The sequence below is a fragment of the Schistocerca serialis genome, chromosome 2 (genome assembly GCF_023864345.2).
Source record: "Schistocerca serialis cubense isolate TAMUIC-IGC-003099 chromosome 2, iqSchSeri2.2, whole genome shotgun sequence".
Taxonomy (NCBI): Eukaryota; Metazoa; Arthropoda; class Insecta; order Orthoptera; family Acrididae; genus Schistocerca; species Schistocerca serialis.
In genome coordinates, this window is record NC_064639.1 from 647,849,018 (window position 1) to 647,875,305 (window position 26,288).

The 26,288-nt window shown below is 42.6% G+C and overlaps 1 protein-coding gene across 1 annotated transcript in view; it reads left to right on the forward strand.

The window, feature by feature from the left end:
- LOC126457723 (alpha-amylase 2-like) overlaps window positions 1–26,288 on the forward strand; it is an 87,127-nt gene that overhangs the window by 47,629 nt on the left and 13,210 nt on the right. The window contains exons 4-8 of the mRNA XM_050094259.1: window positions 3,786–3,951; window positions 9,530–9,645; window positions 22,674–22,801; window positions 22,881–23,003; window positions 23,265–23,386. Coding sequence (XP_049950216.1) covers window positions 3,786–3,951; window positions 9,530–9,645; window positions 22,674–22,801; window positions 22,881–23,003; window positions 23,265–23,386 — 655 coding nt within the window. The remainder of the gene's footprint in view (window positions 1–3,785; window positions 3,952–9,529; window positions 9,646–22,673; window positions 22,802–22,880; window positions 23,004–23,264; window positions 23,387–26,288) is intronic.

Below are 26,288 nucleotides of genomic sequence, written 5' to 3' on the forward strand. Positions count from 1 at the left end.
TCCCTCAGCATCACCCGACTTAATTCGACTACATTCCATTATCCTTGTTTTGCTTTTGTTGATGTTCATCTTATATCCTCCTTTCAAGACACTGTCCATTCCATTCAACCGCTCTTCCAAGCCCTTTGCTGTCTCTGACAGAATTACAATGTCATCGGCGAACCTAAAAGTTTTTATTTCTTATCCATGAATTTTAATACCTGCTCCGAATTTTTCTTTTATTTCCTTTACTGCTTGCTCAATATACAGATTGAACAACATCGGGGAGAGGCTACAACCCTGTCTTACTCCCTTCCCAACCACTGCTTCCCTTTCATGTCCCTCGACTCTTATAACTGCCATCTGGTTTCTGTACAAATTGTAAATAGCCTTTCGCTCCCTGTATTTTACCCCTGCCACATTTAGAATTTGAAAGAGAGTATTCCAGTCAACATTGTCAAAAGCTTTCCCTAAGTCTACAAATGCTAGAAACGTAGGTTTGCCTTTCCTTAATCTTTCTTCTAAGATAAGTCGAAAGGTCAGTATTGTCTCACGTGTTCCAGTGTTTCTACGGAATCCAAACTGATCTTCCCCGAGGTTGGCTTCTACTAGTTTTTCCATTCGTCTGTAAAGAATTCGTGTTAGTATTTTGCAGCTGTGACTTATTAAACTGATAGTTCGGTAATTTTCACATCTGTCAACACCTGCTTTCTTTGGGATTGGAATTATTATATTCTTCTTGAAGTCTGAGGGTATTTCGCCTGTTTCATACATCTTGCTCACCAGATGGTAGAGTTTTGTCAGGACTGGCTCTCCCAAGGCCATCAGTAGTTCCAATGGAATGTTGTCTACTCCGGGGGCCTTGTTCCGACTCAGGCCTTTCAGTACTCTGTCAAACTCTTCACGCAGTATCATATCTCCCATTTCATCTTCATCTACATCCTCTTCCATTCCATAATATTGTCCTCAAGTACATCGCCCTTGTATAGACCCTCTATATACTCCTTCCACCTTTCTGCTTTCCCTTCTTTGCTTAGAACTGGGTTTCCATCTGAGCTCTTGATATTCATACAAGTCGTTCTCTTATCTCCAAAGGTCTCTTTAATTTTCCTGTAGGCAGTATCTATCTTACCCCTAGTGAGATGGGCCTCTACATCCTTACATTTGTCCTCTAGCCATCCCTGCTTAACCATTTTGCACTTCCTGTCGATCTCATTTTTGAGACGTTTGTATTCCTATTTGCGTGCTCCATTTACTGCATTTTTATATTTTCTCCTTTCATCAATTAAATTCAATATTTCTTCTGTTACCCAAGGACTTCTACTAGCCCTCATCTTTTTACCTACTTGATCCTCTGCTGCCTTCGCTACTTCATCCCTCAAAGCTACCCATTCTTCTTCTACTGTATTTCTTTCCCCCATTCCTTTCAATTGTTCCCTTATGCTCTCCCTCAAACTCTGTACAACCTCTGGTTCTTTCAGTTTATCCAGGTCCCATCTCCTTAAATTCCCACCTTTTTGCAGTTTCTTCAGTTTTAATCTACAGGTCATAACCAATAGATTGTGGTCAGAGTCCACATTTGCCCCTGGATATGTCTTACAATTTAAAACCTGGTTCCTGAATCTCTGTCTTACCATTATATAATCTATCTGATACCTTTTAGTATCTCCAGGGTTCTTCCATGTATACAACTTTCTTTCATGATTCTTAAACCAAGTGTTAGCTATGATTATGTTGTGCTCTGTGCAAAATTCTACCAGGCGGCTTCCTCTTTCATTTCTTAGCCCCAATCCATATTCACCTACTATGTTTCCTTCTCTCCCTTTTCCTACATTCGAATTCCAGTCACCCATAACTATTAAATTTTCATCTCCCTTCACAATCTGAATAATTTCTTTTATTTCATCATACATTTCTTCAATTTCTTCGTCATCTGCAGAGCTAGTTGGCATATAAACTTGTACTACTGTAGTAGTTGTGGGCTTCGTATCTATCTTGGACACAATAATGCGTTCACTATGCTGTTTGTAGTAGCTTACCCGCATTCCTATTTTCCTATTCATTATTAAACCTACTCCTGCACTACCCCTATTTGATTTTGTGTTTATAACCCTGTAGTCACCTGACCAGAAGTCTTGTTCCTCCTGCCAGCGAACTTCACTAATTCCCACTATATCTAACTTTAACCTATCCATTTCCCTTTATAAATTTTCTAACCTACTTGCCCGATTAAGGGATCTGACATTCCACGCTCCGATCCATAGAACGCCAGTTTTCTTTCTCCCCGCCCGGAGATCCGAATGGGGGACTATTTTACCTCCGGAATATTTTACCCAAGAGGACGCCATCATCATTTAATCATACAGTAAAGCTGCATGCCCTCGGGAAAAATTACGGCTGTAGTTTCCCCTTGCTTTCAGCCGTTCGCAGTACCAGCACAGCAAGGCCGTTTTGGTTATTGTTATAAGGCCAGATCAGTCAATCATCCAGACTGTTGCCCTTGCAACTACGGAAAAGACTGCTGCCCCTCTTCAGGAACCACACGTTTGTCTGGCCTCTCAACAGATACCCCTCCGTTGTGGTTGCACCTACGGTACGGCTATCTGTATCGCTGAGGCACGCAAGCCTCCCTCCAACGGCAAGGTCCATGGTTCATGGGGGGGATCAAGCAGGTGGTCGTAATGTTTTGGCTCAATAGTGTATGTCATTAACTGTCTCTTGAAGCTGAAGGTGTTATTCAGCTCTGAAATATAGTGAAGGAGGTTATTTCAGAAATGAGTACCTGCTAGTGGTGAGGACTTTGGTAAGGTAGCTGAATGAAGGAGAGGGACAGAAAAGATTTTGCTGTGATGGGAGTGGCTGTTTCTGCCATACTATTCAGACAACAGCGTTGTCGTCGAGGAGGGATAAGAGGGACAGAGTTTATTGACAAGACAATAGAGAAGATAGAGGATGTGGATATATCTGTCCTAGTCTGCACGCAGCCGGAATAGCTGAGCATGTGATGGTGAAATACGATGAAAGAGCCAGACATCACAGATATAACGAACACAAGCTTTCGTAACTACTTTCATGCGCGGTCATTACTGATCTCCATGTCCCACAGAATATACCTCACAACATCAAGTCATCGTTTCACATACGAGCCAGAGTCTGGATCCGTGTGGCTTGTAGGAGCTCTTAATTGCAGCAAGATTAGAGTTGTTGGTGATGTGACACATTGTTATAGAAACTGAAATAAACTACTGATCCTTTCCTTATCTCCCGTGAGACTTTTTTTTAAAAAAGTGATCATTAGAAGATGAAATTAAGGATTACACACACAGCAAAAAAAGAATCCTATTCGGCCATGGTAAATGACCCATCCCAAGTCCTCCAGATATTGATTCACCGACAAACATTCTAGTAACTAATTTAAAAGGCTAGTGTATTACATGTGTATTACATCACTGAGCCGGCCGCGGTGGCCGTGCGTTTGTAGGCGCTGCAGTCGGGAACCGAGGGACTGCTACGGTCGCAGGTTCGTATCCTGCCTCGGGCATGGATGTGTGTGATGTCTTTAGGTTAGTTAGGTTTAAGTAGTTCTAAATTGTAGGGTACTGATGACCTAAGATGTTAACTCCCATAGTGCTCAGAGCCATTTGAAACATTTACATCACTGTGTTTCAGCCACTGCAAAACAACTGACCGGACGAAGAACTATGTATACGATGCCATATTGTGAAATTTCTTGATGATGCAATTTTTTAGCGGTAAGATAATTAACAGTTTAAAACTGCTGCTGACCCTGTCATCTAATATTGCAGGATCTACGTGGACGCTGTGATCAATCACATGAGCGCCACGCAGGGCGGACAGACCGGTGTGGGAGGCAGCAGTCCCTCGGCCTACAACTACCCAGACGTGCCCTACGGCCAGAACGACTTCCACTGGCCCCCCTGCAGCGTCACCAATTACCAAGACGCCAACAACGTAAGAACTTACATATACTTGTATCAACTATGGCAACGTAATCATTGACTTGTTCAAAAGAGTACGTTCTCAGTGATGGAATTAACTCAAGCTAAGATAGCGTATTTTTAAGATTAATGTTAATTAAACTTACTAACTTGAGCAAGGCATTTATAAATTAATAATAAATCAGATACCCTTCACAAAATACAATTACAAAACATTTAATATAATTTCACCCTTAATTCTGAATCGTAAAATAGTGATAAATCAATTACAAAATGGAATTGTAAGAACACTGAATGTAAACGTAAATGACTCTGAGGAGTTAACTGAACCCGCCAGGTTAGCCAAGGGCGCTAATGCGCTGCTTCCTGGACTCTGGCAGCCGCGCCGGCCCCGGATCGAATCTGCCCGGCGGATTAACTGCGAGGGCCGGTGTGTCGGCCAGTCTGGATGTGGTTTTTATTCGGTTTTCCATATCCCGGGATGGTCCCATCTACCATCTTAGTTACACAACTCACAGACATTTGAATACATTCGCACTGTTTCATTGCTTACACTTCTCACAGGCACCTGGGGTACACTAATTCCGCCCCTGGGGGTACGGGGTGGCGGCAAGCAGGGCATTCGGCCCCTCTCACACACTAACATCACCAATTCCATAGTAACAAGGCCGACCCCGCGCTGAAGACACTAAAGTGTTACTGAAGGCATTATCCGGCTGGCGGTGGTGTGACCGTTCGACTGCGGTGTAGTCGACATGTTGCGCTGGGCCTTGGTTCGTGTCCCAGTCTACTTCGGGGCCTCAGCGTTAGTGGCTGTGGATGTGGCTACCACTGACTCTCATTGCGGTCAAGACCGAAGTCTCCAGTGGCGTCTTAGCTGCAGCTAAGCGTGTCTGTACCAAGTCCTGCACCAGAGTCTCTACTCTGAAGTCTAGCAGGATCTGTCCCCTAGCGATCTGCAAAGTTTCTTGTGCGTGCGGTCAATTCAGTTTACTCTTCTCGCTAAAGGAATTATTTAGCAACATTTATAGCTATTGCGTAATGTCTTCTCCCACGCTAAAACACACAAGGACACAACACACACACACACACACACACACACACACACACACACACAAATAAAAAATCTTTTTCCACATCTTCTTTATGAGAAATCGCGTTATCTACGATTGTATACCTGCAAATGTCCCTAGCCCACTTTACATAATCATTTATCAAATACATCGTGAACAACTTTTTGATACAGTACGAATGTCTGATTGCCTACACTGGTATAAATGTGGAATGGGTGCACACCTGTATTGTCTAATCTAAAGATTACGGCTCTCCTTTGTTGTCATCCTTGGCCTCTCTAGACTCCTTACTGTGCAGCGAAAAATTTTTCTCACCCAATGTTTGCCTCATTCATTACAGGTTTCTCATTTCTAGACGAACAGCTACTGAAGTGTACAGGTTAAGCCTTCTATAGACGGGTTCAGCCCAATGTTTACATTATATAAGCAGAAATATCAGGACACCTCTTAGTGGACGTGAATCTAAGGGGGGGGGGGGGGGGGGGGGCTGTCCACCCTTCGCCTTTGTGGTGACAGTGACTCTGCCAGGAACGAAGAATGAGGTGTCTGTATATTAGTGGAGGAATGTCAGCCCCTTCTTTCTCAAGAACCGAAGGTTAGACAATTCTGGAGCGAATTCGACGTTCTATCTCATGCGAAACGTGTTCTATTTTGTGTAGCTTTAGGCGGATCTGTTCAGATCTGCATTCTGTGGACGATAGTCCATTTCAGGAGTATTATTGTTCACAAACTATAGCTTGACAGATGCTGCTTTATGACAGTTTCCGTTGTCATGCTGATACAAAAATTTCATTACTGTACACAGTAAAACTGTAATAAAATGTGTTCTTATCCTTCCGCATGTAATAATTTGTAAGCCGAATCACGTAAAATGTTGCCATGACGCTTCACCACCACCTCTGTAGTTCACAGTTGGTACTACAAATGACGGCACATAACGTTCTCTTAGCATTCCGTCAAACTCAAACCCTTCCATCGAATTTTCAAGAGGTATAGTGTGATTCATCACGCCAAATCACTCGTTTCTGGTCATCCACTGCCCAATGGCTCGCTCTTTACAGCAACTCGAACATTGCGTAGCACTGACTACACGTATGTGTGGTTTTAGCTCAGTCATTGTCCTAGCTGAACTGCTGGTAGCACTTTCAGTCTCACGAGTGAGTCTTTCCGCTGATTTCAGGCGGCTTTCGACAACCACCCTTCGTAATTCTCGACGGTCACCGTTGGTGTCCATTACATCTGCCTGGTTTTGGTTGACGTCTGCTTGGTTTGGGTTTAGCTGTGGTTATTTCTTCGCGTTTCCTTCACAGGTACCAACGCTCGATTTGGGGCAGCCATAACATGGCTTAAATGTTCCTGATGGATTAGTGGATTAGTTACTTAGGTGACATCAATTGTCGTCACGGAGCTCTGCTGACCGAGACACTGTCACTGAGCCATACTGATGGTACTGCTTCTCATTTACAATACTCCCCGCGTCTTTTGATACTGTACTTGCTGGTACGTCTCTCGTGGTATGTAGTAAGCAGTTTCGCGTTACATAGGAATGTCCGGATACCTTCTGTCAGATAGTGTATTTCTAGTGATACTACGATACTCCACATATTCACTTCCATTGCAATTCCTGCTTGGAGAAAAGATATTCATATACTACACGACAGAGTGATATTTAAACATTTATATCCTGATGCAGTTCCATTGAATTTCTCGTTCTCACACTACCTCCTTTCCGCTAACTTTTCGAATGTACTCGGCAAGTACGAAACTGTTCTCTTGATTTCTTCCCGATGCAGCTGCTTCTCCGTCTAAAACTGCATAACTGGGTTTAATTATTAAATCAAAATCATTCCGAAATAAGACTAATAAGTTCAAATAGACTGATGAGCCAAAACATTAAGACTTGCTTAATAGCTTACTTTTCTGTCTTTGGATCGAAATACATCACTGATGCAGCGTATCAGGGATCCCACAGCTTGTTGGTACGTTTGTGGAGGCTTGTGGCATTAGATGCTCACACGCACGTTTTGCAATTCGCATAAATAACGGGCCGCTGATATGTGTACGCTGTGATGACGCCCGATAGCGAGCCAGGTGGGTTCCGTAGGATTTACATCAGGCGAATTTGGTGGTCGAAATATCAACGTGAGTTCACTATAATGCTCCTCAAACCACTGTAGCACGGTTCTGCCTCCGAGACACAGATGGTGGTGGTTAGTGTTTAACGTCTCGTCGACAACGAGGTCATTAGAGACGGAGCGCAAGCTCGTGTTAGGGAAGGATTGGGAAGGAAATCGGCCGTGCCCTTTCAAAGGAACCATCCCGGCATTTGCCTGAAACGATTATGGGGAATCACGGAAAACCTAAATCAGGGATAGAACCATCGTCCTCCCGAGACAAAGACACACTGATGAAAGATGACATCACCTTCGGGGAAGACATCAAGCATGACGGCATGCAGGCGGTTTCCAGCCGTCAGCGGTCTTCGATTGCTATCACAGGTTCCATGCAAGCGCAGGAGAATGTCTCCCACAGCATTAAACTCCTCCCACCAGCCTGCGTCCGTGGTGCGCTGCACGGTTTGGGCCGCCGTTCACGTCGGTGGCGGCGTTTGTGGAGACGACCATCGAACTAGTGTAGCAAAAATGTGATTCACCCGGAAAGGCGACACGTATCCATGGACCGACGGTCCTGTGCCCAGTGCAATTATAACTGACAATATCGCTGGGTCAAAATGAGAACACGTAGGGGTGGTCTGCTGCGGGGCTCCATTTTCAACAATATATCATGAACGATGTGCTCCGAAATTGCCAACACTACGTACACTAATAGAAAGAGGCGGCCAAGATGCACGCGCTAACTCACGGAGGGTGGCGTGAGGTCTGAAACAGGATACGTAATGAATGCTATAAAGAAAAGTACGTAGCTGCTGGAATACTGAACTTTAATCCATCATTTGTACATCGCTCTTGACGGTACAAGTGATACTCGGTAGATACATGCAATGTAATGCTAATGGCGCCTTGCTAGGTCGTAGCCCTTGACTTAGCTGAAGGCTATGCTAACTAGCTGCTCTGCAAATGAGCGAGTCTTCGTCCGTGTAGTCGCTAGCAAAGTCGTCCGTACAACTGGGGCGAGTGCTAGTCCGTATCTCGAGACCTGCCTTGTGGTGGCGCTCGGTCTGCGATCACTGACAGTGGCGACACGCGGGTCCGACATGTACTAATGGACCGCGGCCGATTTAAAACTACCACCTAGCAAGTGTGGTGTCTGGCGGTGACACCACAGAAATAGTTCTGCGTACACCAGTATTGTGCTCTGTCAGCAGACATGCCACAGATCATAATCTGTTCCGCTTTATGAAGCAGACAAACCTCCGATCCCACGTTCTGTAAAGAGTCGTGGACGTCCAACCATCTAGCGCCTATTGGTAATTTCACAGTTCTTCTGCCACTTTCTGTAGATGCTCACGACAGCAGTACTTGACCATTCGACCAGCGCCTACATTTTCGAGATACTCGTTCACGGGCTCTGCGTAATAATAATGTACCCTTTGTCAAAGTCGCTAATCTTAATGGATTTCCCCATTGTAGCCCATGTCTTCGCTAGGGTGTCTATTCCATTTACATACTTCCGTTACCGCGTCAAGTGTCCGGAACACCACCAATCGGCATCCAAAATCAGGGTAAGCAGTGATCAGAATGTCAGTGTACATGACCTTAGTGAAAGTGAATATGTAAGACTTGACTTGGAATCGTCGATCTGGTGCCAACTGATTTGCCACGTGGGGTAGCCGCGTGGTCTAGGGCGCCTTGCCGCGGTTCGCGCGGCTCCTCGCGTCGGAGGTTCGAGTCCTCCCTCGGGAATGGGTGTGTGTTTTGTCCTTAGCGTAAGTTAGTAGAAGTTAGATTACGTAGTGTGTAAGCTTAGGGACCGATGACCTCAGCAGTTTGGTCCCACACGACCTTACCACAAATTTCAAATTGCTTTTATGATACTCTCTGAAGTTTCGCATCACGAAGAGCAGTGCTGCAAGACTTACTTTCCGTGTCCAGGCAGGAACATGTAAGCCCTCTTCGGTACTGCAGTGAAAACATTGTAGATTAGAGTAATTTTACTGATCTAACTGTTTCGTAATACTACGACGACGAGAAACCACCGACAGGTTCTGAGAGTACGAAGTGATTTAGTACACCTTTCTCTTTGTTCACACTTGTCTTTACTTTATAGTTGGAGGAATCTTCGAAAATCTGTCATTTTTCCATATTTTTCTTGAAAATATAATTTCATTTGATTCCCGAATGCAGTTAAAAAAGAAATACTAAGCAGAAGTTACATGAACAGATACGTTTCGTTGAACATACACCTTTCTAATGACAGATAGAACCAGTAGTCTACCAGAGTTTTTGAGCTACACTTCTTAGATTTCCATTTTACACCACTTCGATGTCCAATTTCGGACGACAGAAACCAATAATTGAAATGTATGTATGAACTGTTGTTGTTATGTCTTACTTTCAGGTTCGCAACTGTGAACTGACTGGACTTCAGGATCTGAACGATGGATCAGATTACGTGCGCGGCAAGATCTCGGAATACATGAACAAGCTCATCGGTATCGGCGTTGCTGGGTTCAGGTACTGTTCCAATCAGTTTTAATGAAAACTGTTTGTGTTAGTAGGACAAATTTCAACCTTGTGTCAAGAAATATATTTAAGTTACTCAGGTCATTCATAAGTGTATACACTTGAAAATATCCTACAATGAACTGGAATATATTGGTGTAGGCAATCAGTAATTACTTTCTGTATGAGGCACTGCTTGAGAACAACGTTTGTACCAACTGAATGTCTGACGAATGCGTAACCATCATTGCTGAGTCCTAAATGAACAAACAACAATGATACTTTTCTAAGTCAATGAGATTAAACTTTGGGGTAGTCCTCCACTACTTTAGCAATCTCTAGCTCTGGAAGACGTGGAAAATGCTGGCTTAACCACTATATGTGACCTATGCGAAACCCAGACATAGTCAGTAGGATGCAACACACCAGATAAACGATGTAACGGAACGATGCTCTTAGCTTGTGGAATCTTTTTCTCAGTGTTAAGTTCATACGGACGACCTTTCCCATCCTTGTAAGGAAAGGAATTGCCAATGTTTTTAGCACGCACCAGAGCGAAAGCCAGCCGCAGGTTCGAATCCTGCCTCGGGCATGGATGTGTGTGTTGTTCTTAGGTTAGTTAGGTTTAAGTAGTTCTAAGTTCTAGGGGACTGATGACCTTAGCAGTTAAGTCCCATAGTGCTCATAACCATTTGAACCATTTTGAACCAGAGCGAAAGTTTCAAGAATCCCGCATGTATAGCTATCCCTTTGAACATAAATTTCAAATTACGTCTGTCAGTTCTGATAAACGCTCACTAAATGTCCACCACACTGCAAATAATTTTTTCATTCATCAGCATTTCGTGTAATTTTACATCAGAGAGTATCAAAAACGATATATACACATATTTAATGCTGCTTCCCAAGCACTCAAAATGCTAACTCATCAGAGGACAATATATGGCTCCAAGTCAGTATGGTCTCACTATATTAATGTGACACAGAACATGTTCTTAAGTGAGTCCCGACGCCACTTTCACGAATAAAAATACTCCCCATCTACTTACTATGGCAAAGCTTATGAGGCAGAGAGATAATATTCCACATCTACTTGCTACTGGCGCAGAGTTTGAGGAAGGTGAAACAGTCATCTTATTTGCAACGTCCGTGACTGAATATCATCAACGCATGATGTGCGTGACACTATGGTAGATCACCTTCCTGAGCCACTGCTTTACCTTTACTCGACTTGACGTGAATACTAGCACAGAGCGCACTCCTGGAGCCCAACATTTGAAAAATGCTCCAGCTGGGAGCTATGTGTATAGTCAGAGTGTCTTTGTGAGTGTGACTAAGAATTCTTCTTCCTGTAATACACTTGAACATCTGTGTTACAAGTTAGCAGAAACTTATAGAGAATTTACAGTTTGTACGCTCTTAATAAACGGTACATTTTATTTATAGATAAGACTCTTTATTGATCGGTACACCAAGAAGAGAAATAAAAACTATTACGTAATATTCGATTAGCTTCCCTCTGATTATTTCATGTGAGCTCCTCCTACAATCCCACACACTCCGATCCTCGGGCCGTAGCGGGTAGCCGGGTACTACATGCCGGTGAGCGCGGTCTTTACGGCGTTGGTCGTTCACGACGCCAGTTGAGGGGTTTTCAGTGACCTATGAACTAAGAGCACTACAACTTTATCGTGAAAAATGTGTCAAACTTCGTCCGATAGTACTAAACTGTCACGCACGACCTTTGATGACACGGCGGCCTGATTCACATACTTAAGCTCGAAGACCGCCTAGCGACGCAACGCGACAGTAGCGCTCCTAGCGCATTACCTTAGAACTATAGCGTCCGTGATGTTATTGATGATGGGATAACTTATCGATATAAGTACCTCCACGTTTACCAACAAGCCACGCCTACAAATTTTGCCTCAAATCAAGCGTTTTTTCGGCAGTGCATTCATTTTACGTTCACGCCATCTTCACATGCTTATATTTAATTACGCGTCGTGGACATTTACTCATCACCTTTTACAATTGCTGTCTTAAGATCTTCAATTTCAAACTTCCGCAACGCTTTTAGTAAAGAAACAATCTTCAGGGAATGTAAGTAAATGTAAACAACTGAAGATGGGATACCAGTTGCCCTGAAATGTCACTATGGAAAAACATATGCCTGTAAAAGCTACTGGTGGCAGATAATTCCTTATAAATTACCTTCACTGCCACAGTTTGTAACACCTCCGTTTATGTATCCCGACCTGATCTGATCGAATAGCAGCCCAATATTTATTATTAATATGACCGTGTACCTAATGGGGCTGGTAATCGGAATTGACTGCTACGGAAGTTGTTACTTTCCAGTTTGTCCTGTTCAATACTGTAATAATGAAATGTCTGGTAACAAGAAAAACACCAACACAGTTTCACTAATTACGAACCTATATTCGTCTCAAAAACACAAAAAGGAGGAGACAGCCACTGCCTTCGTCATACATATCTAATTACAGCTAATCTCAGCACAGGCTTCTTCACTTTCCATTATCGTCACAAGCTAATCCATCACTGCATCCAACACTGCAATCCAACACTGCAATCCAAGGTGATGCCGGCGCGGTAGACGCGAAACCAAAATATCGGCACTAGAAATGTCACTGACCACTTCCGTAATGATACTTCTTCACTTTCCCGGTATTATTTCTAGTACAAAGGGGTCTAACCACGGCGATGGCGAATCCCTTCTCCGTTAAAGCCTTTTATTTCAACAACGACCTCCACACATCTCTACCTGCAACATGGCACTAGCTCAACTCCACACTCGCTCTCGCAACACGACACGATCGATTGTTCGCCCTATCAACCTGTGCCGAGTGCAAATTTATTGTAAGGGCCTACGGACCCCTTACATCCCCGCCCTCGAAAACTTCTTTGGAGCCTCTGGTGTAAAAGAATCGGCAAGGGAATTAGATATCATTACATCTGAACAAAACACACAGTGTAAATAATTAATGAAGTTACAATTCAACAAATAATCCATTGACTCTGGTAGTGGGCTGGCTCTACAATAATATTCTACAAAAGGTTATTACATCTCGTAAACATGGCATTGTCCAAATCACAATTTTTTATCAACCAGCAATAATCCTCTATAGTCCATATTGGATGCAACACACAACATACAATCAAAAATTGTTACGTGAACACATGACATATGAGTTATTATATTACAAATAATATCCTATTGGCTCTGGTAACACACCGCCCCTACAGAAACATCATACAACATCAATCTGTCTTAATTAATATGGCATGATAAATATAATTACAAAATTATCTTACATTCAATTACCAAAAATCTTCACTTTCAAAGGTCTGTACGAGTCATTAACTACATATTTGTTATAACTTGCTACAGCAAAGACAAGAAAACAAACTAGTTGAATGCAAGCGACCCCTTTGGTATGCCGTCCTTTCAGCGGGGTTCCTGCCGTCCATACTACTATCACTCTAACTTATAACTCACTTGGCCAACCCACATTAAAGTTAAGGAAGAAACTCACAACTTATTCATTTGAGTTTTTAGCACAAGCAATATTGAATATCAAAACTAAATATAACATTTACTCCTTGACTTATGCAATTATTTTACATTCCCTCATACCTCTACAAATTCCATAATATTAAATACTCCATTATACCACTAAGTATGTCTTACATAACTATTTGCAACACTATAACTAATGTGGTCACCCAATGAAAAATTTCAAACTACTGATCATTTCATTTTGCCAAACATTACTGCCATATGTGAATTGTTATCTAGAAAGCTTGGATGAGAGGTACAAAATTTCCTGTTATATTCACATTAATTCAAATCCACCATAGGGATATTTGTTATTCATTACACAGTGCTAGAATTCTGCTTCTAAAGCTTGACCTAAGTATAACCATAATTGACTCTGATAGCTAATTGGATACATGAATTACTCATTACTCATGAGTTACACTTTCTGTTTTATTCAGCATACTTCCGATAAACATGTATACCTACAAATAACTTGCAAACAGATGTTGCTCATGTGCTAAATGACATACTTCAATACTTCAAACATCTCATACTCCATACATTTCATTAAACATAACTCCCTCAACTTAACAGCAACTTCAACTGCAAATAAATATATATTTTCAAACTACATCAACGCTCCATATTCGCTGCAATAACTACATAAAAATACTACTCCAGGCTCCTTGGCCACTCCATTCATAATATTTCACACCATTTATTCGAACAACTATCTCCTCAAGTATTTGTTTCTTTATATGTTCATCTACTTATAAGCTGATACATTATTTCAACTTCCTTACAACAGTTTGATATTTTCATGCCTCACAAAACAACTCTATAAGATTACACAAACTCTTGTTTGACCAATTAGCTTCCCACCACATTATATAAACATTAGCTTTCTGATCTGGTTCTCATTTTATTACTTCTGGCACTAATAATTTTGCAATGCACTGACACTAAGCTGATTTTTGACTTATTGATTCTCTGACATCTCACACTCTACATCAACAGTAACTACTTATCCTTATTTTAAGTCAACTATAAATTTACTACATGGTTCCTGACTGAATTACTTGGATGACCACTACCAATCCTAACTACTACACTAACTTTCTTAACCTATGGATAGTGGTAGAGGAGTGAAACTTGAAATAAGAAATAAAGTCTCACCCAGCTGGGAGTGTACCAGTCGCCACCTGGTATACCAGCAAAAGGGTTGCTAGCTCCCTACACCTAACTTTCTTCAATTCGTACCTCATGATCCCTTTGTCTATCATTTCCTCTCTCATAATTCCTGTCATTATCCTCTCTCCCATGATTGTGGTGAAACAGTTGACCATTGCCATGGTTCCTACGTCGTTTACCCCCACCTCTACCTCTGTAATTTGGTGGGCCATTAAAACGAATTTGATGGTAATTATTTCCATCTTGGTTCTGATCATTAGCTTGATTGTGTTCCTGTGATCGAACAGATTCCAACTGTTCCAGTATCTCCATCAAGGCCTCCCTATCTTTAATTAGGCTCCCGGATACAATTTCTTGCATTCTCCGGCTCAATCTTCTTTTTATCGCTGATATCATTATGTCATCACTCAGGGGTTGTTCCAAGGTCTCGTTCAATTCCTACATATGTTCGGCAAACTCTCTCAACGTTCCTCTCCATGTATTAAATGACTTGTGGTGTAGTAGGTCCTCAAGTGCTGCACACTGATGACTTTTGGACCAGTATTTCTTCAAGAATTCCCCTTCAAACTGATCATAACTAGTAGTCCCTTGCTTCTTCCTGGCTCCCCAAGTGAAGGCCTCACCTTCCATCCTATCTATTGCAAATTGAATCTTGTCTGCATCTTTGAAATGTGCTGGGAAAACTCCTCTTAACCATTTCATAAATATCATTGGGTGCAACCCTCCTTTCGGTTTAAATTTCTGCCCTGTATTATTTTGGATGTACCGATTATCACTGCTCATCAAGGTAACGACTCTACCTTCCCCAACGGTTAAAGTGGCATTGCTAATTCGTTTATTAATTTCTTCTGTCTTGCTCTCCAATTGTTGCACTCCCTGTTGTAATTGCCAGACCTCCATTGCAACCCTCTTGTTATCCTCTTCTCGTTGCACGGCTATAGAATTTCTCAGATTGACAGGCAGTTGGTTTTGCCTATCTCCTACCCCCTTAACCGCATCATTGCATTGTTTCTGCATCTGCGTCACCTCGGCGATTCGATGATTGCAATTTGTTTCCACTTCGGTGATCCTTTCTCCCGATTTGGCTTTAGTTTCTTCAATATCGTCTTCTATCTTTTTTGTTAACTTTCCTTCCATCTTCTCCACGTCCCCCTGGACTTGATCTATGCTCTTCTGTAGCTTACTCTCTCTCTCGTTGATGTCCATCTTCAGTCGTTCTTGTAACTCCTGCATTTCCTTCTTCAGATTATATTCTATCTTCATTTGTGATGTTTTGATCTCTTGTGCTAGAGTTTCCTTAAATGACTTTTCTAAGCTCTCTTTGGTTTCTTGTAAATCTTCCTTAAATGATTTTCTAGTTTCTTGTAAACCTTTCTCTAATGATTTACGGAATATTCCTTCCCTTTCTCTAGTTTCTTATAAACCTTTCTCTAATGATTTGCGGAATATTTCTTCCCTTTCTCTAGCTTCTTGTAAACCTTCCTTTATTGTTGCCTTGGTTTCCTTTAGCAAGTCTGCCAACATCAACCGCATATTTGCACCCTCTGAAAGTGGCTTATCTCTCGTCGTTTGTTCAAATGGTTCAAATGGCTCTGAGCACTATGGGACTTAACTACTTTGGTCATCAGTCCCCTAGAACTTAGAACTACTTAAACCTAAGGACATCACACACATCCATGCCCGAGGCAGGATTCGAACCTGCGACCGTAGCAATCGCGCGGTTCCGGACTGCGCGCCTAGAACCGCTACACCACCGCGGCCAGCCTCGTCGTTTGTCCCGGTGTCTCGGGGTAGCTAGTTGAATGTGCTAATGGGCTTTCTAATGACAATCCATAATCACTGATTCCTGAATCATCTCTGTCTTCCTGTCCTATCCCTTTCCTTTCAACTACTGCCTCACGAACCTGCTTATCTGCAGTAGACATGTTTGGTTTATTTTTAATGCACAGGCAAGTAATATAAACTAACCTCTAGTAACCCAAAACACTCCTAATTTCCGCTAAACTAATCAAACAGTAACTGTAGTATCTTCAGTTAATCCCAAAATTGATACAATACGTATGAGCACTGAACATAACGACTCTCAAAACCTACTAATTTCAAATATCAATTTTCACATACACAGCTTATGTAAAATGTTTTAAATAAGACAAATCACATCATTCGTTAAATCTATAAATGTAAAATCCCCAAAAACAATGAGCATATCTGTATAATCACCATTTAGACAGCGCAGCATGCATCAATAAGTATGCTATATTTCAGAGTATGTTTCGCAAACTTTTCGGAAATTACTGTAATTGGGCACTTCTCCTAAGGTGAAACACAGTTTAAAACTGTTTGTTTATATTGAAGACAGTATACTGCAATTTAATGTTATGCTAACCAGTTGTCTTCACTCACCAACTGACGTTACCACGAGTCGCGATGTTTTGATGTTTGAAGTGGGCATGGCGCTGTACTGCCGCCGGAGCCACGTGAAGTCGCGCTGAAGATCTATGGCGAGTCGTCGTAGTTCTCAGTCGGCTACTCCGTGGTGCTGCAGGCGGGCTTGGTTTGTAGTTCGGCCACTAGATGCCGGGTCGGCACTCGTTGTATCGAAGTCCTGCTGACCGCTGCCCAGTGTATTACGTCTGCGTCTGACCTACTCCTTGCACAGGTAGTTGGGATGACGTGTGAAATCACCTCACGGATCGAAGCTCTTTGGCGCAGCTGCTGCACGGGTGTGCGTGACGTCACTCAACAATTGCGTCGCCACATAAATTGTCGCCTGCATAACAGTTCCTCGATTTTCATTATTCAAAAAGCAATTTCGGTCATAATATTACTACTAAACACTTCTTTAAAAGCTTCCGTGACGAATTGTTAGCTCGTTTTGTTGTGGTAATGTTCACACGTGTCTTTCTTTAGTGTTCACTTTTCACAGTTTTTCGTGCAGATTTACGCGTTTGCACATTATAGCACAGTTTATCGACACTACTACTCTCATCTAATATGGCGAAAAAACAGTTTATTCACAATCGTAGGATGCTATTACTTCGTACTGTTCAAAATACACTGTTTCTTGTCGCGATTTTAAAGTTTATACTCTGTCTTCATCCGAAATTGGAAAATATTTTCTCGCGTTAAGCAAGATAAAATTACGTATTGTTCTTACTATTCGTCCGAAGATTGCACTTGTCCTTTCACGGTAAGCCAGGGTGTAACACCTCTGTTTATTTATCCCGACCTGATCTGGTCGAATAGCAACCCAATAATTATTATTAATGTGACTGTGTACCTAATGGGGCTGGCAATCGGAATTGACTGCTACGGAAGTTGTTACTTTCCAGTTCGTCCTGTTCAGTACTGTAATAATGAAATGTCTGGTAACAAGAAAAACACCAACACAGTTTCACTAATTACGAACCTATATTCGTCTCAAAAACACAAAAAGGAGGAGACAGCCACTGCCTTCGTCATACATATCTAATTACGGCTAATCTCAGCACAGGCTTCTTCACTTTCCATTATCGTCACACGCTAATCCATCACTGCATCCAACACTGCAATCCAACACTGCAATCCAAGGTGATGCCGGCGCGGTAGACGCGAAACCAAAATATCGGCACTAGAAATGTCACTGACCACTTCCATAATGATACTTCTTCACTTTCCCGGTATTATTTCTAGTACAAAGGGGTCTAACCACGGCGATGGCGACTCCCTTCTCCGTTAAAGCCTTGCATTTCAACAACGACCTCCACACATCTCTACCCGCAACATGGCACTGGCTCAACTCCACACTCGCTCCCGCAACACGACACGATCGATTGTTCGCCCTATCGATCTGTGCCGAGTGCAAATTTATAGTAAGGGCCTACGGACCGCTTACAAGTTGCAGTGTTCTAATGCATCCACAACGGAAAAGAATTATTCACTAATGTTAATATGAGAAAGAAAAGCGAAGTAAAATACGGGAATGAGATTGGCAATGCAAGTCGACAAGCGAAACTGAGTAACTTATCGAATTTTAGCCACAGGCAGGACATTCGCTTGTTGTTTATATCCAGTGGGGACGAAATGGCATTTTATGCGGCACCTTCCACATGCAAGTGTCAACTGCAAACCCGAGGCGAGCCGAGCATCGCTGGAAATAGCCGAAAATGCGCCTTTGGCCGAGTACAATGCGAGAGTCACACTGCTTCTCCGGCGTATTTCTCCCCGGTAACCAGTCGCAGGCCAAATGCGGCATACGGGCCGCTGGTTGGTCAGTCAGGTACTAAATTATCAGGGGAGATCTAAAACTTTCCGTCTCAGGGTGTTGCTCCAGCGTATAGACTGATCAGCCAAAACTTTATGACCACTGCCCACCGCCACGTTGAACGCCTCCTGGTGGTCATGGGAACATGTGACCCAGTAAAGAATGAATGTAGGTAGAAGAGAGATGAATGGACAGTGATTATAGCGTAGGTACGAGCCGCAAATTCGGAAATACACTGATGTAAGCGGTTTGACAAAGGGCACTTCTTTGTTGCGCTGCGGCTCGAAACGAGAATCTCTGAAACCGCGAAGCTGATCACCTGTTGAGCACTACTGCTGTGAGCACCTATGAAAAGTGGTGAAGGACGGTGAAGTAAGCGTAACGAGTAGGCCGTATGATATTCGATGACCATGTCTCATCACAAAACTTAGAGATCGGAAGATTCCCCACTGTGTAATCCAGGATAGGCATCGATCTGTGGCAGATCTGACAACAGAGTGCAATTCTGATGCAAGCACACGGAGCTCCACATCATACGAAGCCTACGGTTTCCTGTATTAACCCTACGACATTATCAGTTATGGTTGCAGTGGGCACAGCATCACTGAGTTTTCACCGTAGATCAATATGAAACGTGTCGCCTGTCGAATGAGTCGCATTTCTGGTTACATCTGGTCGACGGTTGGGTCCTTACACGCCATATCCGAACGAGTGGCTGCAATGAACATGCACCGCTCACAGATGCAGGCCGGTGAGAGGAGAGTTGTGCTGTAGGGCACAATGAGCTGGTCTTCCATGGTATCTGCGGTGGTATTCGAAGCCATCATGCCAGCAGTGAACGTGAACATTATTGCGGACCACCTGCATCGCTTTTTCCTTGAAGTCACCCACTAGGTCGATGACATCTTATAGCAGGATAACTGTCCGTGCTACAAGGTCAGAATCGTGCTACTGTGGTTTGAGGGGTATTATAATGAAGTGACATTGATGTCTCGCCCAGCAAATGTGCCTGGTCCGTACCCACAAACAGGGCGCCAGCTGCGTGCTCGTATAGCACCATCACGTAATTTATGGGAATTACGTGACCTCTCCGTAGACATCAGGTTCCACACACTTCTGGAATACTGTCAAAGACCTGTAGAATCCATGCCAAGCAGACTTTCTATTGCACTGTGCTTCAGAAATGGAGCAACACGCTTTGACAAAGGTGGTCATAAAGTTTTGGCTCATCGGTGTATGCAACGCAGCGCGAGTCCGATGCAGGTAAGCACCGACGTGAAGGCAAGGGATTAGAGTAGCATTTGGGTATTTCCCACGCGAGTGCATGGGGAAACGTTTTCACCAAATGTGTCCAAATAGAACAAACGTGCTGATATTATTTTCTTGCCTACTAAGGGATGTAACAGCGGTTGACGTGCATCTGAGAATGAATAACGTATCTGGGCCACTATGTCCGTGGAAAACCACCGTTGCATAGAGTTGCGCAATAAGGGCTGCCCTTGCTTCATGATAATGCTCGTCCCCATATCGGAAATGTGGTAAGCCAGAGGTTGCACCGACTTAAGTGGAAGGAATCGAGCACCTGCGCTAAGGTCCGGAACTCTTACCACTCGATTATCAGGCCTCCGGTCTCTAAAAAAAGGTCTTGAAAAGTCGACGATTCATGTCGGGTGATGACGTGCAGTGGCAGTTATGTACTTCTTCATGTAGTGGGACACGGTTCTTTACCGAAAGGATGATTCTTCGTTGGGATGATTTCCTCAGTCCTCACGGCGGTTTTGCATGATTAACATACTGAGTCTGGATTGTACAGCCTTCGAACGGATACATAACGATCGCTCGCAAGTCAGTACATTATGAAAATTATTGGGAAGTACCAAGAAAAGTAAATTAAAACTGATTTTACAATAGTCACTTTTACGTCACTAATTTTGCCAAGAGTCCTCCGAAAATTACGAAACTAACTAAGAGATTGCGCTGGAGTGCGTTATCTAACAGAGTGAAGAGGCGAACAGTAGAACATAAAGAGGTATACATACATGTATGTACTGATCATTCGTATAAAGCGAAGGCAGCCTCATTTAAAAAATATATAGCTGCTGTGGGACCATATTACATGAAATCTCATATAACCTTAATAACCCTTTTAATGAGTTCAGTCTCGTATCTTGAAAAATGCATTGGTCCTCTACGTATGTAATTGTATTACTTCCTCAGGTCGATAAACAGCCCTAAGCACACTTTAGGAATCAAGTTTGGAAGCAGTTTAGAAGCAAACGGACGTGAGACACGGCGGTCTGTATAATGTAGGACAGGAGTGGACGGCGTACGTGATTGGTCAGCTACGTAAACAACCGGCCAGGCCCCTGTTAAACTGCGTCGGAGAGAGCCGCTTCTGCGACGGGGAGGTATGCCGGCACAGGGTCGTGTCTGTTTGGCGGATTAACGGTGAGCGATCGGTTTGCTGGCCAGCATAGGTGTTGTTTTCGGGCGGTTTTCCATATCCACTAGATAAACATGTGGCACGTGCCCTTGTTCCGCCTCAGATGCAGACTACGCCTGCACAAAGGCTTTACCCTGTGCTCAGTCAGACAGGGAACACCGCTTCCGTCCAGGAGGGTGAATAAGAGACTGATAGCCTTCAGCGTTTGGTCTCCTTAAACACTTACTCAGTATCAGCGGCCGTCGATATCTGTATAAGTGGGAGACGCCGGCATGTCATCAGAAGCTGGGAAGAGGCACTAGCATTTCGTAAACGTCGCGCTCACACAGCGGGTTTCGCGGCAAGAAAGCTACAAATATTTTTTTTTGCATTGACACAGTGAAAACCTTCATAGACACAATAGGTGTTGGCGAGATGCATGTAGAACAAAATAACGAAAACATTGAACATACGCGAAGTAATGTACCTTTTGATCTTTTGATACGAAGGCATGGTGAAAAGTAATAGTTCCGAATTTCGTATGTGAAGACTCCTGAAGCTTTCTAAATACAACAAACCTTATTACATTCTACATCGTTTTCATCATAACTTCATATTCTCAACCTTCTGCCTTAAAAGGCTCCAAACCGCAGTGTGTCGGCGTGTAACGTAACTGACTCGGTGCGTGAGACTTTGCTATAATCGACTTTCTGCTTCGAAAAGTTCGTTCACATAATGGGCATCCTTTGCATCAGTGTAACAATACCAGACCACACACGAGCTCTGCGGCAGCTGCAATAAGCCTACGCTTTGTTCCACTGGCATTGGTCATTATGTGCACAGTACCGACTTGGCACTATCTGATTTTCATCTGTTCCCAAAACTTAAAGAGCACCTTCGAGGAATTCAGTTTGATATTGATGAAGTGGTGCAAGCAGAGATGCGGTTATGGCTCCGTCAATAAAGTCAGACATGTTACAGTGACGGTATCAACAAATTAGTCTATCGTTGGGAGTAATATGTTCGGGTGACTCTGTTGAGAAACAAATATGTTGACATGAAAAATTAAGATGTAGTATATTAATAATACTTGTTTTATGTTAAAATATTTAAACGTTTCTACATAAAAAATTCGGAGGCACTAATTTAGAGCATTCCCTCGTGCTCTTGTTAGATCATTAATTGCACACTCTAGTCGTTGAGAAATAAAGTTCCATCATATTTCAAAATAGGATAGTGATCTGAATACTGGAAATAGGTAAAAAAATACGTCCCATAAACTACAGCAAATACTTCAGACCTTACAGAGAACACCTGCAGTTGATAAGTCATTCGACCTAATGAACGCCACACCTGGCCGCTACTCCGTGTAGTGGTTTCATCTGCCGTGGATAGTGAGTGGTTGATGGATTGAGTGCCACAACAGGGCGGATAATTCTGCGAAACTGCCTGCCGCAATCAGTGATGGCCTCAGTGTAGTTCCTTGACTCAATCACAAATTCATTGGTCCACTGCTTGGAGATTAATTTGCGATTCCTGCTAATGGTACCTTTCCGTGCTAGTAGCCAGAAATTAAACATACACCTTTACAGTTTGGTGTACGATGACTTCTTATCTTTCAGGATCGATGCTGCAAAGCACATGTGGCCCGACAATCTCGCCAAGATCTATGGTGCACTGAGCAATCTCAATAGCAACTACTTCGGCAGCGGGAAGAGGCCCTTTATTTATCAGGAAGTGATCGACCCTGGTAAGCAAAACCGAATCACTTACTGATGTGATCATTATGTAGTGGATTTACATTGGTTAAATTCTATATTTTGTTGTAGGCACTGAAGCTGTAAAGAAAACGGAATACATCGGGATGGGAAGAGTCTGCGAATTTACGTATGGTTCCCAGCTGGCACCATGCTTCCGGAGGAAGAACCTCATGAAGTGGCTGGTCAACTTCGGTAACAAATAATGATATAAAGTTTAATTTTGCAGCTTTGATTTCAGTTCTGTTGTTGATAGCTTCACATGGAAGCCTTATTTCAGAGTCATTATGAGTTCTCCGAAAACGGCTGTTTCACTCAGCAGTCTATAGTATAGAGGAAAGTGTGTACTCCCATTTCTACTTTTTTTATTATTTCACTTTCTTTCAACCAAAGTAGATTCTCAAGTAATTAATAGTTATTGCATGGTTTGAAATCGGACTATCTATCGTTTCTCAGGTGAGGAGTGGGGCATGGTTAACGGAAACAACGCTTTGGTCTTTATTGACAACCATGACAACCAGCGGGGTCACGGTGGTGGTGGTGACGTCCTCACCTTCCGGGAACCAAGGCTTTACAAGGTAAGCACTGATGTTAACCGCACCATTCAGTCTAGTCCGCTTTCTGTCGTTCTGTCAGTTACTTAAAACAGCCTTAAAAAACTAAAAGAATCATAGAGCTTTTCGCCCTACTTTAAAAAATAACGGTATAAGACTTTAAATTTTCTGCATGGATGTCATAGAAAACTTTAACTTCCTTAGAAGTTGGACATTCTGGACGACTAAATCGCTGATTTAAGCCATCCTGCAATTGTTTCCTCTGTCTTGTTTACGCAGCATTGAACGAGCACTGAATTTTCTGGATTTCTATGTGGAAGGCAAAAGTTTTGAAATAAGCAGTAGTAGGAACGTTCTTTCATTCTAGTAAGTGTACTGCTGCATCGTAAAACGTGGAGGAAGAATAACTGAATAAGGAATTATTCTGATGATTGTGTTACTCGCAGCTACCACAAATCGATAAGATGTTCGACGGGGACGAACATGTTATATATAGTAATTAAAAGTTGAGAATGGAAAAGTAAATTAAGCGATAGCCGTTAGCAGTGTTGAGCAGTTACCGTAAAACTCCACCACGAAGTAACACGACCACGTTGACGTCCGAACAGTTGCCTTATAAAGTTAATGCACGTTGTGGTTGGTCCACAGAGAAATCCGAACAAAACACATTCAACTTTGATTGTAATGGCACAAGAGAATGATAACTGACACAAGGAACACGATAACCAATTACTTCTCCTGTTGCATCAAGTCAATAAAGGTGTGAGCCAATGTCATCTTCTAGGTGGTGTACAAAACATGTAGCACAGGTCATACACGAAACTGGATTAGCAGTTTTTTTAGTGGTAGACATTCAATTAATCTCCCCAAAAAGGTCTGCTGCCATAAAAAACAGTCTACTAGCAAAAAACGCACCACGGAAGTTGTGAACTACGTCATTATTATTTAGAGCTCCTTGTACCCCCTCATGACTGATGATTTATCCAGTTTACCCGACATCATTCAAGAGGCCCCTTGTTTATGCTACGCTGTCAACACATCGGAATGATCCGTCTACGTGAAGCCCCTTTACATTGTATTCTTTCCTGGAAAACTTGGAATTTGCCCCCCATAACAAATTATGTCCCTCCTGTGACGAGCAAACTGAAGGATGGTGGTTAGTATTCATACCTCTCGTCTTCGATCGAATAACAACACTGGTTCCTAAATGTCACCCATCTGAAATACTATGTCTCCTCTACTTACAATGTACTGCAGATAGTAGATGCACTCTCCTTCTAGGATTCCAAAAGGCTGTCTCCTCCGTTCTCACATAGTAAATGACAACAGGAAGGTACGTTGTATCCTCTCAAACGTCTACATCTACATATACGTGATTACTCTGCTATTCACACTTAAGTGCCTGGCAGACGGTTCAATGGACCACCTTCAAGTTGTCTCTCTACCGTTCCACTCTCGAATAGCACGCGGGTAAAACGAACACTTTAATTTTTTCTGTGTAAGCCCTGATTTCTCTTATTTTATGATGATGATCATTTGTCCCAGTTTAGGTGAGTACCAAAAAAATGTTTTCGCAATCGGAGGAGAAAACCAGTGATTGAAATTTCATGAAAAGATCCCGTGGCAACGACGAAACCTTTGTTTTAATGATTGCCACTCCAATTCACGTATCATGTCTGTGGCACTATCCCCTCTATTTCGCAATAATACAGAACGAGCTGCCCTTCTTTAAACTTTTTCGATGTCATCCATCAGTCGCATCTCATGCGGATCCCACACAGTACAGCAATACAACAGAATAGTGCGGACAAACGTAATGCAAGCAGTCTCTTTAGTAGACCTGTTGCACCTTCTAAGGATTCTGCCAATGAATCGCAGTCTTTGGTTTGCTCTACCCACTACATTATCTATGTGATCGTTCCAATTTAGGTTATTTGTAACTGTAATCCCTAAATATTTACTTCAACTTACAGCTTTCAGATTTTGTGACCTATCGTCTAATCGAAATTTAGCGGTTTTATTACTCACGTGAGTAACTTCACACTTTTCTTTATTGAGGGTCAATTGCCACTTTCCGCACCATACAGAAATCTTATCTAATTAATTTTTCAATTCGTTTTGGTCATCTGATGACTTTACAAGACGATAAATAACAACATCAACTGCAAGCAATCTAAGAAGGCTTTTCAGATTTTCTCCTGTGTCGTTAATATAGATCAGGAACAATAGAGGACCTGTAACACTTCCTTGGGGAATGCGGACAATTACTTCTGTTTTACTCGATTACCTTCCGTCTGTTACCCTGAACTGTGACCTTTCTGACAGGAAACCACGAATCCAGTCTCACAACTGAGGCGATAGTCCATAGGCACTGAGTTTGTTTAGAAGGCGCTTGTGAGGAACGGTATCTAAAGCCTTCTGGAAATCTAAAAATGTTAAATCAATTTGACATCCCCTGTCGATAGCACTCAATACTTCATGAGTATGAAGAGCTAGTTGTGTTTCGCAAGAACGATATTTTCTGAATCCGTGCTGACTGTGTGTCAATAAATCGTTTTCTTCGAGATGATTCATGATGTTTGAACACAGTATATGTTCCAAAATCCTATTGCAAATCGACGTTAGTGATGTGGGCCTGTAATTCTGTGGATTACTCCTATTTCCTTTTTTGGGTTTTGGTGTGACTTCAGAAATTTTCCAGTCTTTAGGCACAGATCTTTCTGTGAGGGAACGGTTGTGTATAATTGTTAAATATGGAGCTATTTTATCAGCATACTTTAAAAGGAACCTGACTGGTATACAATCTGGACCGGAGGCCTTGCCTTTATAAGTGATTTAAGCTGCTTTGCTACGCCGAGGATATGTACTTCTATGTTTCTCATCTTGGCTGTAGTTCTTGATTGCAATTCAAGAATATTTACTTCGT